This window comes from Dendrobates tinctorius, unplaced genomic scaffold, assembly GCF_039654945.1.
Source record: "Dendrobates tinctorius isolate UK_male_01 unplaced genomic scaffold, ASM3965494v1 ptg000254l, whole genome shotgun sequence".
Classification (NCBI taxonomy): domain Eukaryota; kingdom Metazoa; phylum Chordata; class Amphibia; order Anura; family Dendrobatidae; genus Dendrobates; species Dendrobates tinctorius.
The window spans coordinates 3574845-3589503 of NW_027361921.1; the positions used below are offsets into that span (position 1 = coordinate 3574845).

General features: G+C 41.8%; 1 protein-coding gene across 7 annotated transcripts in view; it reads left to right on the forward strand.

Moving 5' to 3' along the window:
* Window positions 1-11459, forward strand: part of PMS1 (PMS1 homolog 1, mismatch repair system component) — a 322424-nt gene extending 310965 nt beyond the window's left edge. For all 7 annotated transcript variants that reach the window (XM_073558100.1, XM_073558103.1, XM_073558101.1 and 4 more), the window contains one exon: window positions 11198-11459. In XM_073558100.1, the coding sequence (XP_073414201.1) occupies window positions 11198-11365 (168 nt within the window). In that variant the 3' untranslated portion in view covers window positions 11366-11459. The remainder of the gene's footprint in view (window positions 1-11197) is intronic.
* Window positions 11460-14659: the final 3200 nt, after the last annotated feature.

A 14659-nucleotide genomic window follows, 5' to 3' on the forward strand; every position in this document is an offset into this window, starting at 1 on the left:
TTCTATAGCCCTTTCCCAGTGTAAGAGAGGGAATGGAGACAAAAGACAGAGAGTGATTCATCCTACATTTTTTTTAAATATATTAACCCCTTCACTACCAAGGGTGGTTTGCACGTTAACTACCGGGCCAATTTTTACAATTCTGACCACTGTACCTTTATGAGGTCATAACTCTGGAACGCTTCTATGGATCCTGGTGATTCTGACATTGTTTTCTCGTGACATATTGTACTTCATGTTAGTGGTAAAATTGCATTCAAATAACTTGCGTTTATTTGTGAAAAAAACGGAAATTTGGCGAAAATTTTGAAAATTTCGCAATTTTCCAACTTTGAATTTTTATGCCCTTAAATCACAGCGATACGGCACACAAAAAACTTAATACATAACATTTCCCACATGTTTACTTTACATCAGCACAGTTTTGGAACCAAAATTTTTTTTTGTTAGGAAGTTATAAGGGTTAAAAATTGACCAGCGATTTCTCATTTTTGCAACACCATTTTATTTTTAGGGACCACTTCACATTTGAAGCCACTTTGAGGGGTCTATATGATAGAAAATACCCAAAAGTGACACCATTCTAAAAACTGCACCCCTTAAGGTGCTTAAAACCACATTCAAGAAGTTTATTAACCCTTTAGGTGCGTCACAGGAATTTTTTGAATATTAAAAAAAAAATGAACATTTAACTTTTTTTCACAAAAAAAATACTTCAGGTTCAATTTTCTTTATTTTACCAAGGGTAACAGGAGAAATTGGACTGCAAGACTTATTGTGCAATTTGTCCTGAGTACGCTGATACCTGATATGTGGGGGGGAACCACTGTTTCGGCGCATGGCAGAGCTCAGAATGGAAGGAGCGCCGTTTGACTTTTTCAATGCAAAATTGGCTGGAATTCAGATCGGACGCCATGTCACGTTTGGCGAGCCCCTGATGTACCTAAACAGTGGAAACCCCCCCAAGTGACCCCATTTTGGAAACTAGACCCCCCAAGGAACTTATCTAGATATGTGGTGAGAACTTTGAACCCACAAGGGCTTCACAGAAGTTTATAACGTACAGCGGTACAATTAAAAAATCATATTTTTTCCACAAAAATGATCTTTTCACCCCCAATTTTTATTTTTCCAAGGGTAACAGGACCCTAAAAGTTATTGTGCAATTTGTCCTGAGTACGCTGATACCCCATATGTGGGTGTAAATGACTATTTGGGCGCATAGCAGAGCTCGGAAGGGAAGCAGCGCCATTTGACGTTTTTGGCTAGAATTGAGATCGGACACCATGTCGCGATTGGAAAACCCCTGATGTACCAAAACAGTGGAAACCCCCCACAAATGACACCATTTTGGAATCTAGACCCCCCAAGGAACTTATCTAGATGTGTGGTGAGAACTTTGAACCCCCAAGGGCTTCACAGAAGTTTATAACGTACAGCAGTACAATTAAAAAATCATATTTTTTCCACAAAAATGATCTTTTCACCCTCAATTCTTATTTTTCCAAAAGTAACAGGACCCTAAAAGATATTGTGCAATTTATCCTGAGTACGCTGATACCCCACATGTGGGGGTAAACCACTATTTGGGCGTATGGCAGAGCTCGGAAGGGAAGCAGCGCCATTTGACGTTTTTGGCTGGAATTGAGATCGGACACCATGTCGCGTTAGGAAAGCCCCTGATGTACCAAAACAGTAGAAACCCCCCACAAATGACACCATTTTGGAAACTAGACCCCCCAAGGAACTTATCTAGATGTGTGGTGAGCACTTTGAACCCCCCAGTGCTTCACTGAAGTTTATAACGTCCGGGCGTGAAAATAAAAAAATCGTATTTTTTCCACAAACATGATCTTTTAGTCCCCATTTTTTTATTTTCCCAAGGGTAACAGGAGAAATTGGACCCCAAAAGTTGTTGTCCAATTCGTCCTGAGTACGCTGATACCTCATATGTGGGAGAAAACTACTGTATGGGCACACGTCGGGGCTCGGAAGGGAAGTAGTGACGTTTTGGAATGCAGACTTTGATGGAATGGTCTGCGGGTGTCATGTTGCGTTTGGAGAGCCCCTGATGTACCTAAATAGTGGAAACCCCCCACAAGTGACCCCATTTTGGAAACTAGACCCCCTAATGAACTTATCTAGATGTGTGGTGAGCACTTTGAACCCCCCAGTGCTTCACAGAAGTTTATAACGACCGGGCGTGAAAATAAAAAAATCGTATTTTTTCAACAAACATCATCTTTTAGTCCCCATTTTTTATTTTCCCAAGGGTAACAGGAGAAATTGGACCCCAAAAGTTGTTGTCCAATTTGTCCTGAGTACGCTGATACCTCATATGTGGGAGAAAACTACTGTATGGGCACACGTCGGGGCTCGGAAGGGAAGTAGTGACGTTTTGGAATGCAGACTTTGATGGAATGGTCTGCGGGTGTCATGTTGCGTTTGGAGAGCCCCTGATGTACCTAAACAGTGGAAACCCCCCACAAGTGACCCCATTTTGGAAACTAGACCCCCTAATGAACTTATCTAGATGTGTGGTGAGCACTTTGAACCCCCCAGTGCTTCACAGAAGTTTATAACGACCGGGCGTGAAAATAAAAATATCGTATTTTTTCAACAAACATCATCTTTTAGTCCCCATTTTTTTTATTTTCCCAAGGGTAACAGGAGAAATTGGACCCCAAAAGTTGTCCAATTTGTCCTGAGTACGCTGATACCTCATATGTGGGAGAAAACTACTGTATGGGCACACGTCGGGGCTCGGAAGGGAAGTAGTGACGTTTTGGAATGCAGACTTTGATGGATTGGTATGCGGGTGTCATATGCGTTTGGAGAGCCCCTAATGTACCTAAACTATTGAAACTCCCCACAAGTGACCCCATTTTGGAAACTAGACCCCCCACCGAGCTTATCTAGATGTGTGGAGAGCACTTTGAACCCCCAAGTGCTTCACAGAAGTTTATAACGCCTGGGCGTGAAAATAAAAAAAACATTTTTTTCCGCAAAATTATATTTTTGCCCCCAATTTTTTATTTTCCTAAGGGTAACAGGAGAAATTGGACCCCAAAAGTTGTTTTGTAATTTGTCCTGAGTAGGCTGATACCCTACATGTGGGGGTAAAACACTGTTTGGGCACATGGCAGAGCTTGGAAGGGAAGGAGCACCATTTGACTTTTTCAACGCAGAATTGGCTGGAATTGAGATCAGACGCCATGTTGCCTTTGGAGAGCACCTGATGTGCCCAAACAGTGGAAACCCCCAATTATAACTCCAACCCGAACCTTAACACACCCCTAACCCTAATCTGAGCCCTAGCCCTAACCCTAGCCCTAACCCTAGCCCTAACCCTAGCCCTAACCCTAACCCTAGCCCTAACCCTACCGGGAAAATGGAAATAAATACATTTTCTTTTAGTTTTATTATTTTTCCCTAACTAAGGGGGTGATAACGGGGGGTTTGATTTACGATTTATGGCGGTTTTTATGTTTGGCGGCTGTCGCACGCTAAAAGACGCTTTTTATTGTAAAAATAGTTTTTGCATCACCACATATTGTGAGCTATAATTTTTCCGTATTTTGACCCACCGAGTCATGTGAGGTCTTATTTTTTGCGGGACGAGTTGACGTTTTTATTGGTACCATTTTCGGGCACGTGACATTTTTTGATCGCTTTTTATTCCGATTTTTGGGACGCAGAATGAACAAAAACCAGCGTTTCATGAATTTCTTTTGGGGGGGTGCGTTTACACCGTTCCGCGTGCGGTAAAATTGATAAAGCGGTTTTATTCTTCGGGTCAGTACGGTTACAGCGATACCTCATTTAGGTCGTTTTTTTATGTTTTGTCGGTTTTTTGCAATGAAAACTATTTTATATAAAAAATAATTATTTTTGTATCGCTTTATTCTGCGAGCTATAACTTTTTTATTTTTTTGCGGATGATGCTGTATGGTGGATTGTTTTTTGCGGGACAAGATGACGTTTTCAGCGGTACCATGCATATTTATATGCGTCTTTTTGATCGCGCGTTATTGCACTTTTTGTTCGGTGGTATGATAATAAATCATTATTTTTTGCTTCGTTTTTTATTTTATTTTTTAAGGGGTTCGCTAAAGGGGTTAACTAATGGGACAGTTTTATAGGGCAGGTCATTACGGACGCGGCGATACCAAATATGTGTACTTGTATTGTTTTTGTTTTTTTTTATTTTGAAAAAATGGATTTATTGGGGAATATTTTTTTTTTTTTACTGATTTATTTAGCGATTTTTTTTTTTATTATTTTTAACACTTTTTTTTTTTTTTTTTTTTTTACTTTATTACCTTGTCCCAGGTGGGACATCACTGTCCTGTGACAGATCGCTGATCTGTCACATCACAGATCACTGTGACAGATCAGCGATCTGTCACAGGCACTGCTGCAGACTTCCTCATGCCTGCGCTTTGCAGGCAGTGAGGAAGTCAGCTCCCTGCAAGCCCCCGTCGCCATCTTGGATCCGGGGGCCTGTAGGGAAAGAGCCCCCCGCAGCAGCGCTGCACATTGCGCTGCCGTGGGGGGCTCAGGGAAGCACGGAGGGAGCCCCCTCCCTGCCGATGCTTCCCTTTAACCCCCGGTACACCGCGATCGCGTTTGATCGCGGTGTGCAAGGGGTTAACGTGTCGGGGGCGGTCCGTGACCGCCCCTGACACATTGTGCCGGATGTCAGCTATGATAATTAGCTGACACTCGGCCGCGATCAGCGGCGCTCACCACGTGGGCGCCGCTGATCGCGATGACGTAATATTCCGTCCATGGTAATTAGGTCCATGGACACATGGACGGAATATTACGTCAATTGTAGGTAAGGGGTTAAGCAATTGCATCACCTGATGCGATTGTGCAAACAGAGGCACAACTCCCACTTAACATATGTATGTATTTGCAAGAGACTGCTGCCAACTTAAGCCCCCGTCACACATAGCGATCTCGCTAGTGAGATCGCTGCTGAGTCACAAGTTTTGTGACGCAACAGCAATCTCACCAGCGAGATCACTGTGTGTGACACTCACCAGCGACTGGCCCCCTTGCCGGTTATCGCTGATCATCCTGGAATGGCCAGGACATTTTTTTGATCACTTATCTCCCGCTGGCCAGCACGCATCGCTGCGTGTGACAGGCAGGAGACCAGCGATCTGGCGCTAGTAACTAAGGTAAACACAGGGTTTCTAAGCGGCGCACAGCGCTTAGAAACCCGATGTGTACCTTACCAGTGCGCTGGTGCAGGGAGCTGGTAACCAAGGTACACATCGGGTTTCTAAGTGCCGCGCGCTGCTTAGAAACCCGATGTGTTATGAATGAGTCACGAGGAGGAAAAAACAAAAAGCAAGCTAAGCCCAGAAAACCAGAGAGGTTGGTAACTAGCGGATTGCAGACCCGTGATCCTATCCACAACAACTAGCAGTAGCCGTGGAGCGTGCCTACGGTGGTCCTAGACGCCTCGTCACGGCCGGAGAACTAAATAAGCCTAAAGAAAGAAAGGGGAAATCTAAACTGCCCCAGAGCAGACCCCAAAACAATAGACAGCCCCCAACATGTGTTGTCATTGAAACAAGATGAAAACACAGACTCAGATAGAAAGATAGGATGAGCAAACGATGGGGCCCTCACTAACTAGAAAGGACAGGAAAGAAAAGCTGCTGTCTGCAATCACGCAAAAAACCCTGCCAAAAAAAATATCCAACACGTCTGATAGAAAAAGGCCCTGAAGTCGCTAGACTGCAAATCACTATATCAGCACTCAGGTATATTCTGAAGACAGAGCAAAAGAGATCAACTGATCAGAGACAAAATAGGGATTCAGCCCAGTCCCAGCCAGGGCTGGCTGAACACAAAAACCAAGCAAGCCAGACAAAAACTCATATGAACAATAGCAGAGAAAACTTAGCTTTAGGAAGGCAGGAACCAAACTGGAAACCAGAAACCACAGTCAGGAAAAATCACCAGCAAGAAACTAGGGAGTCGGCTGCCTTAAATCCAATCAGAAACTCCTGATGTCCAATCGCAGTCCTCTTCCTCAGGTGGCCGGTCTCTGCCATTTAGATCAGCTTCATTACCTCCCTTCACCAACAGAGGGAGTCCAGATAGAGAACTCACTACTCCTCTGTCAGCACAGCCAGCTCCATAACCCTCACCAGAAGCCAGAGGCAAACCCGAAAATGAGCTCACAACACCGATGTGTACCTTGGTTACCAGCTCCCTGCACCAGCGCGCTGGTAACTAAGGTACACAGTGGGTAACTAAGCGACGTGCTTCGCTTTTTACCCCCGTGTCGCTGGTGCTGATCGCTGGTGAAGCTCCCTGTTTGGCAGCTCACCAGCGATCATGTAGCGACACACCAGCGATCATGTAGCGACACACCAGCGATCCTGACAAGGTCATATCGTTGTCGGGATCGCTGGTGCATCGCTATGTGTTATGGGGCCCTTAGTGAGGTGAGATTGGACCCTGAAACAGGAGTATCTGACTAAGTAAATGCCAGACAGGACGACCAGTGAATGGCACTGACTTTGCCACCGAGAGAAATCAAGGTGCATGACTTCATCGTCATTGAGTCCTCTCACAAATTGTATAGCCTCCTGTTCCGTACCTCTCCCTATGATGATCAGATTATCATAATATCTGCAATAGTATTTAATAAATGTTTTATACTCATCTGACATAATTGATGATAGGGACTTGAATCGCCCCATAAGCAAATTTGCGAAACTTGGGGCGACCCCAAATAGTGTCACTTGGGGGGATGCCACTGTTTAGGCACATTAGGAGCTATCCAAATGCAACACGACATCCGCTAATTATTTGAGCAAATTTTGCATTCAGAAAATCACATGGGCTCTTTCTCTTTCAAGCCTTGTTGTGCCCTCAAACAGTAGTTTTCCTCAACATTGGTTATCAGCATACTCAGGAGAAATTGCACAAAAATTGTATGGTGAAATTTCTCCTGTTAAAAAAGAAAATCTGGGATACTAAGGTATAGTGTATCAAAGGCTTACATGTGAACTAATACCTAAAACTAAATTTTATTTCAACCATTAAAAAATTGTTAAAAATGTAGACAATTACTTAAGATACCCGCTATCAGCAGGTCCAAAAAACAAGGATTGGTAATAATGATAGCAGATACATCCTAGATGGCCTTACCGGACCCTAGTTGCACCCTTCCTTGCAGCGGAGGTTGGCATCCTAACTTGTATGCAATATGGCACCCATACTCACTGTTGGCTTTTCCTGGATACAAACTAGTAATCCCTATTTTAGACACAAGGAACACAACAAACACAACAGAAATTCCAAGTGGTAGGAAGTGCCGCGGTGACTAGAAACGAAGAGAGGAGTGTAAGTAGCTATTGATCAATGAACCACTGGAGGGTAAGTCCTTACAATAGATGGTCAGTGTACTGGTGACAATCAGACAACAGATGGTTCCTTCCCAAGGAGTCAAAATATCAATTCCAAAAAAATCATTTACAAAAACTGTTTTACCAGCTGGATACGCAGAAAAGCTTTATTGTCAAAAGTTTGATAGAAATCGGGAAAAGGGCCTATTGATCTCACCCTATACTCACCCTGTTGAGTGTCCCTACCTTGCCGCGGAGGTTGGCACTCTAAATCATTGGGCAAAGTGGCACCCCCGCTCAACGTCGGCTGCCCCTCACTTGCCCTTAATAATAACCCCTAAATCTTTCCATAATTATGTGTAGATAATAAGGGTTATGGAGAGAAGAAGGGAAGGCAAGGTATGAAAGGGCTCAAATAAAGAAATGATAGAGACAGTAAAAAGTCCCAAGTTTAATAACCCCCCACTGGTGCGCTTAAGGGATGTATCAGTGATATAGTGCTTTGTCCTTATCAGGGGTACAGAACCAATTAGGGTACAGTGCATTGCATTCCAAGGTACATAGCAAGCATTAATTCAATATGCCAAATCATATATCTAATGCACCTTCATATGCGCAATATGAATTCCCTATTGCAACAAGGATTCATTCAAATTCAATAGAGCAAATCAAAGCACTGTTAGTCCCATTTCATTGTGAAATGCCCACATTAGGGTAACCCATAGTGAAAAACACAGATTTTTCACTAAACCCATTGAACAGATATGTCAGTACAACTTAACATGCCCGGGATCACCATATAAATTCTCCATACATTGAATGGAATGCCAATTCAAGAAAAAATATAATTACTGTTATCCACAGTCAGGGCACTTTTACTAGCTTACAATTGGTAATCTGCCCATATCAAGGTAACCTCAAATAAGAACGTACAATTATTGCACTATACCCATTAAAGCACCAATTGTAAACAAATCTTTACACTAGCTTGGAAGTGCCAGTCAGTCTTTTCTCGTTTGTATAACAAAATATGTCAGCCAAAGATTCCTTATGACATACAATAGCAATTAATTTATACTGTGTAAGGAGCCAGTACACTATGTCAGTGTAGCCAACCAAATATTGCTCCAGAGTGCCACCTCCCCTGTGTATCAATCTCCAAGGGATAGAGAAAATGTACTTTTGACAGCTATACACAAAATTTTCATATTGCTATCCATGTCCCAATCAGAAATCTGCAATGCCCATCAATATGGACATCACATATAATCAATGAAAAGAAATTGACACTTATCATTGTAGTCCTTATTTCATATTGCACTGCCTATCCCAAAAAGAAAATTGCATATAGATGAACATCAATATGGATGTCACATATAAAACTAGTGAAAGAAATCGGCAGTTATCATTGTCGTAGTCCCGAGCTAGCATTAAAGTATCAACAGCATTTTTGATCCGTATAATATATTTTACACATGTAATCACCTGTTAAGATCTTTTACTCAGAGGAGATCCCAAAAGGGAAAAGAAAAAAACCACCTGGTTCCTGCGCTGCTATACTTCAACCCTCAAATGGAGGAAATCCAGTCGATTCTAGGAGTAGGTTCCAATATCAATGCTTTATTTCATGGTACATACAAAGACAATGCGTTTCGGGGTTCATTCCATGACCTCTTCCTCAGGTCGGATGTACAAGGATGAAGACAAATCAAAGGTTGACGGTTTATATCATATCGGGGTTAATTACCCTGCTGCTCACAAAGAGGAAGCTGTGGGGTGGAGTAACCAAATGCAAATACATAAACATTTCATTACAAAACGAACCAATATTAAAAGACAATAACTTACTCCCCATAAATCACAAATTGGAATAGATTAAAAAGGAAAAAAAAAAAAAAACTTCTCTTACCAGAATCAAACCTATAAGGTTGTGGGACTAAAAGTATGTATGTGAACTAAAATCATCCACTTTAACTAGTAGTGCTATAGGCACACTATTATATTGGACTAAGAAGAGCCATCTATTTAAGATAAAAAATGAACATTATATACACAGAAAACCAAGACCGTGAATAACTTATGTTAGTACTGTAAGTGGAAAACCAGTCTGGTTATTCACGGTCTTGGTTTTCTGTGTATATAATGTTCATTTTTTTATCTTAAACAGATGGCTTTTGTTAGTCCAATATAATAGTGTGCCTATAGCACTACTAGTTAAAGGGGATGATTTTCGTTCACATACATACTTTTAGTCTCACAACCTTATAGGTTTGATTCTGGTAAGAGAAGTTTGTTTTTTTTTTACTTCTTTAGGCTGGTTTCACACTTGCGTTTTTTTTCGCGGTATTTTAGCGCTAAAAAACGCATGCGATTTTTTTTTCCTATACTTTGCATGGGATGCGCTTATGTGCGCATACACACGCGTTTATATGCGTTTTTGCGCGCATGCGTTTTTTTGCGGTATGCGCTCGGGCGCACAAGATGCATCCTGTTGCATTTTTTGGGCGTCCGACTTGCCTCAAAAAAACGCATGCGCGCGCAATGCGTTTTTTTACAGCAAGACACCCATTATAAGTCTGGGTGCGCATATGTGCGCATTGGCATGCTTATGTATGCGTTTTTTTGCACATGCGTTTTTTTTTGTTAACCATGGAATTTAGGGGTTTGGGTTAGAGTTAGGGTTAGTTAAGGGGGTTTAGGGTCAGGGTCAGGGTGAGGGTTTGGGTTAGGGTCAGGGTTAGGGTTAGTTAGGGTTTGGGTTAGGGTTAGTATGGTTTGGTTAAGGGTTAGGGTCAGGGTTAGTGTTAGGGTCAGGGTTAGGGTTAGTTAGGGTTTGGGTTAGGGTTAGTATGGTTTGGTTAAGGGTTAGGGTTAGGGTCAGGGATAGGGTCAGGGTTAGGGTCAGGGTTAGTAAAGTCATGGTTTGGGTTAGTGTGAGGGGCCACCTAATGTTTGGAAAAAACGCAAACGCGGTAAAAACGCACTAAAAACGCATACAAACGCATAAAAACGCTGCGTTTTTTTATGCATGCTCATAAAAATGCTTGAAAAAAACGCAGCAGTTGTATGCGTTTGTATGCGTTTTTTCAATGCGTTTTTTTGCGGGAAAAACGCGCTGCAAAAAAAAGCAAGTGTGAAATTAGCCTTAAAAATTAAAAAAAATTTTTTTGTTTTTTCCTTTTTAATCTATTCCAATTTGTGATTTATGGGGAGTAAGTTATTGTGTCTTCTAATATTGGTTCGTTTTGTAATGAAATGTTTACGTATTTGCATTTGGTTACTCCATCCCACAGCTTCCTCTTTGTGAGCAGCAGGGTAATTAACCCCGATATGATATAAACCGTCAACCTTTGATTTGTCTTCATCCTTGTACATCCGACCTGAGGAAGAGGTCATGGAATGGACCTCGAAATGCGTTGTCTTTGTATGTACCATGAAATAAAGCATTGATATTGGAACCTACTCCTAGAATCGACTGGATTTCCTCCATTTGAGGGTTGAAGTATAGCAGTGCGGGAACCAGGTGTTTTGTTTTTTTTTCCCCTTTTGGGATCTCCTCTTTGAGTAATGGAAGCAGATGCTGTCTGTCTACACCCTCCTGCTGCAGTTTCATTATATGGGATTGAGCGTATTTAGTAGTTGTGGCGTTACACAACCTCTGAGGGTGAGTACCCTGAACAATTCAAATTTTACTTATATCTGGTAAAGCCCTATGGGCGCGCTTTTGTGGTTTCTTTTATCTGTTAAGATCTTTGAAATTTTAAAAACTTTAAAATATTACATAGTGTTTGGAATAATGTTGTTTTTTTTTTACTTTTTAGGGGGAAGCTGTAAGACTAGCTCGACAACTGCCCTTAAACCTGTCTACAGTTGATATCCAGGACACTATGCATCGTATGAAACAACAGCTCAACAGTAACCAAACAGGATGTATCCATGGGCGGCCTTTTTTCCATCACCTCTTAGACATTCCTGAATCAGATGGCTAACTCTTTTTTTAATAATGATCCTTTTTTTCATGCATATTTAGCGGAGTTTGTAAAAGTTATGTAATAAAAACAGACCAGATGAGTCCAATTAAAAGGAGTCATGGCATTTACTTTACAATATAGTGCCACTTAAAATCGTGTATCTCCTCCTAATGGACTGAATGCTGTTGGATCAGCATTCTCCATCACTCTCTTCATAGCTACCACTCATAATACATAGAAAAAGATTGAAAAAGCAGCACAAAAAAAGCAAAAACATTTGGGTGCAAGCCTTCCTGGCATATACCAAACCTCCAAATAGTCCTTCACAGATAAAAGCAGCACACCATGTAAGCTTCAATAAAGTGCTGCTTGAGAAAGGTTCACACCCACTGGACCGAAACGTTGCTGCATGGGCACATAGCCAGATGGGCTATTAAATAGCACTTTACTGAAACTTATATGGTGTGCTGCTGTGAAGGACTACCACTCATAATAGTAATCAGAGAAGGATCAGAGTCTCTACAGAGGGGTATCAGTGTGCTCAAGAAGACAAGAAGATTACTACTGCAAGAAATTTACATTTCTTGCAGTAATAATCTTGTCTTCTTGAGCACACTGAAAAGACTATATTGTCAACTGATAGAGGCGGAAGTAACCAGTCCCGCAGATTAAGAACAGTACTAAGGGAGATACATGGAGACAAAAAATATAAAAATTATATTTCCGTATACTAGATACATTGGAACATTACTTTAAATCAGCTTGTAATGGTCTTTCAGGAATTTGGGCATAAGGGTATGTGCACACGTTCAGTAATTGGCAACGCTTTGGACACAGCACATGTCCACTGCGTCCAAAGTACTGCTGGCTATTGAACGCAGGTGAATCCGCATGTGTTCACTGAACCGTACGAGTTCAGAGTCCAATACATCGTACGGGTGAAATTTATCTCGCGGAGGCTCGCGTCTCTGCAAGATAAATGGGCATGCTGCGGTCTGGAAAGACGCTCCACATGTCTGTCTCCGCTGGTGAGCCGCTGGCATCTGTGCACACATAGTGGGCATGGGATTTCTTGAAATCCCATCCACTAAGATGTAACATCTGAACTCTGCAGGTTGGATGCTTCTCAAGTATGCAGTATCCAACCCGCAGTGTTTACTGCTCATCACATACCCAACAATGATTTATGGAATAACCTCGTCAAGGCAAATTGTTTCACAAATGAAACCTTTTTATTCAATTCTGTATCAGCAGTGCTGTATAATCTTTTTCTTTGTTTTATCTGGTTTCATGAAATTAAATTTGTCTAGAACTACAACTAATGCCCGTTTTGAAATAATTATATCTTTATAGTTATTGTTTCGCCGGCGTCACGCTGCTCCTTTTCCCTGGCATTAACACCTGCTTACTCACTGCCACAGCCTACACTTTTTCCTTCTTCCTTGGTGGCGGATGCCTGGCTTAGGTGAACTGGGGTCAGATTTGCGGGCACTGTGCTTAGGGCGTGCGATACCTTCCTCTTAAACAGTCAGTCAGACTCACCAGCAATCAGGAGCAGCGGGGATGCTGGTATCCAAGGTAAATATCGGGTAACTAAGCGCGCGCATCACTTAGTACCTTGGATACCAGCTCCCAGCGCGAGGAGAAGCGTAGAGGGACTGAAGCTAGGTGGATCAAGTGATCCAGCCAGCTAAAGTGCAGCACTTCCAAGTGTGCATTTCTTGGCTAGGAGACCAACCTTTCTGAGCAGTAAAGTATATAAAGTATAGAATTAGAAATCCCTTAACGTCCATTGACACAGTCCGTCATGGACGGGTGTCAGTTCCCGCACCAGGACAGACTTTGTCTATCATGCATTTAAACTGTGCTGCCAGTCCCCGCACCCAGATTGCTGATTGGTCAGTCAATGGTCGGTCAGTCAATCTGACTGACCGATCACAGCATGATCGCGTAGAAGATGCTTAAATATCAGCACTTCCCACCCGATCAGTGCAGCAGCTCAGCTCTGCCTGTGGCTGAGTGTCTGCACCAACAGCCAGGAGCCATGTTAGCGCCGAGCCTGGCTGTTAACCTCCTAAATGCTGCGATCATGCACAATTGCAGCATTCAGGAGGGAGACAGAGGGATGAGAGCTCCCTCTGCCTTCAGATTGGTGTCCCCGCAACGTCATCACGGGGGCCCTATTGATGCCATGGTGACACGGGGTTGTGATGACGAACCCCTGGTCACCAAGCTACAGAAAGCTGCTGAGACCATGCAATGCATTATACCTTCAATCAAAGTAAAAAAATAAAATGAAAGTCCCATAAAGGGACTAGGTAAAAAAGGTAAAAAAAATTACAAAATAATAATAATTAAAAATTCAGTAATAAATACAAATTTTTATGTAAAAAATTAAACAAAAAAGTACACATGTTTGATATTGCCACATTTAGAACAATCCGATCTATAGAAGTGTCATGCTAATTAAGCCCTTTGTGAACACCGAAAAAAAAAACACAAAAAAGTGGTAAACTATGCTTTATCATCATACTGCTTGGAAAAAGTGGAATTAAATGTGATATAAAAGACAAATGTAAATAAAAATAGTATCACTGAAAATGCCATTTTGTCCCACGAAAAACAAGCCACCATACAGCTCCATCAGCGGAGAAATAAAAAAGTTATAGCTCGCAGAATAAAGCAATGCAAAAATATTTCTTTTGTCAGTAAAAGTTTTTGTGTAAAAGCGCCAAAACATTAAAAAAAATGTAAATGAGACATCGCTTTAATCGTACTGACCCGAAGAATAAAACTGCCGTATGAATTTTACCACACGAAGAACAGAGAAAAAAACAAAAAATTCCTGAATTGCTGGTTTTTGTTCATTCTGCCTCCATAAATATCAGAATAGAAAGCAATCAAAAAATGTCATGCACCCAAAAATAACAACAATAAAAAAGGCAGCTAGTCCCTCAAAAAAAAGCCCTCACATATCTCTGTGATATAAAATATGGAAAAATTATAGCTCTCAAAATATGGCGACGCAAAAACTGCTTCTTGCAAAAAAAAACATCTTTTAGTGTGTGACAGCAGCCAAACACAAAAACTCAGAATATACAACTCTGTAAAAAATTTAGAGACCACCACATCAAAACCCTGTCATGGGTAGCCCATTCTCCTGACCTGAACACAATTGAAAACCTCCGGAATGTAATGAAGAGGATGATGGATAGCCGCAAGCCATCAAACAAAGAACTGCTTAAATTTTTGAGGCAGAAGCAGTGTAAAAGACTGGTGGCAAGCATGCCAAGATGCATGAAAGCTGTTTTT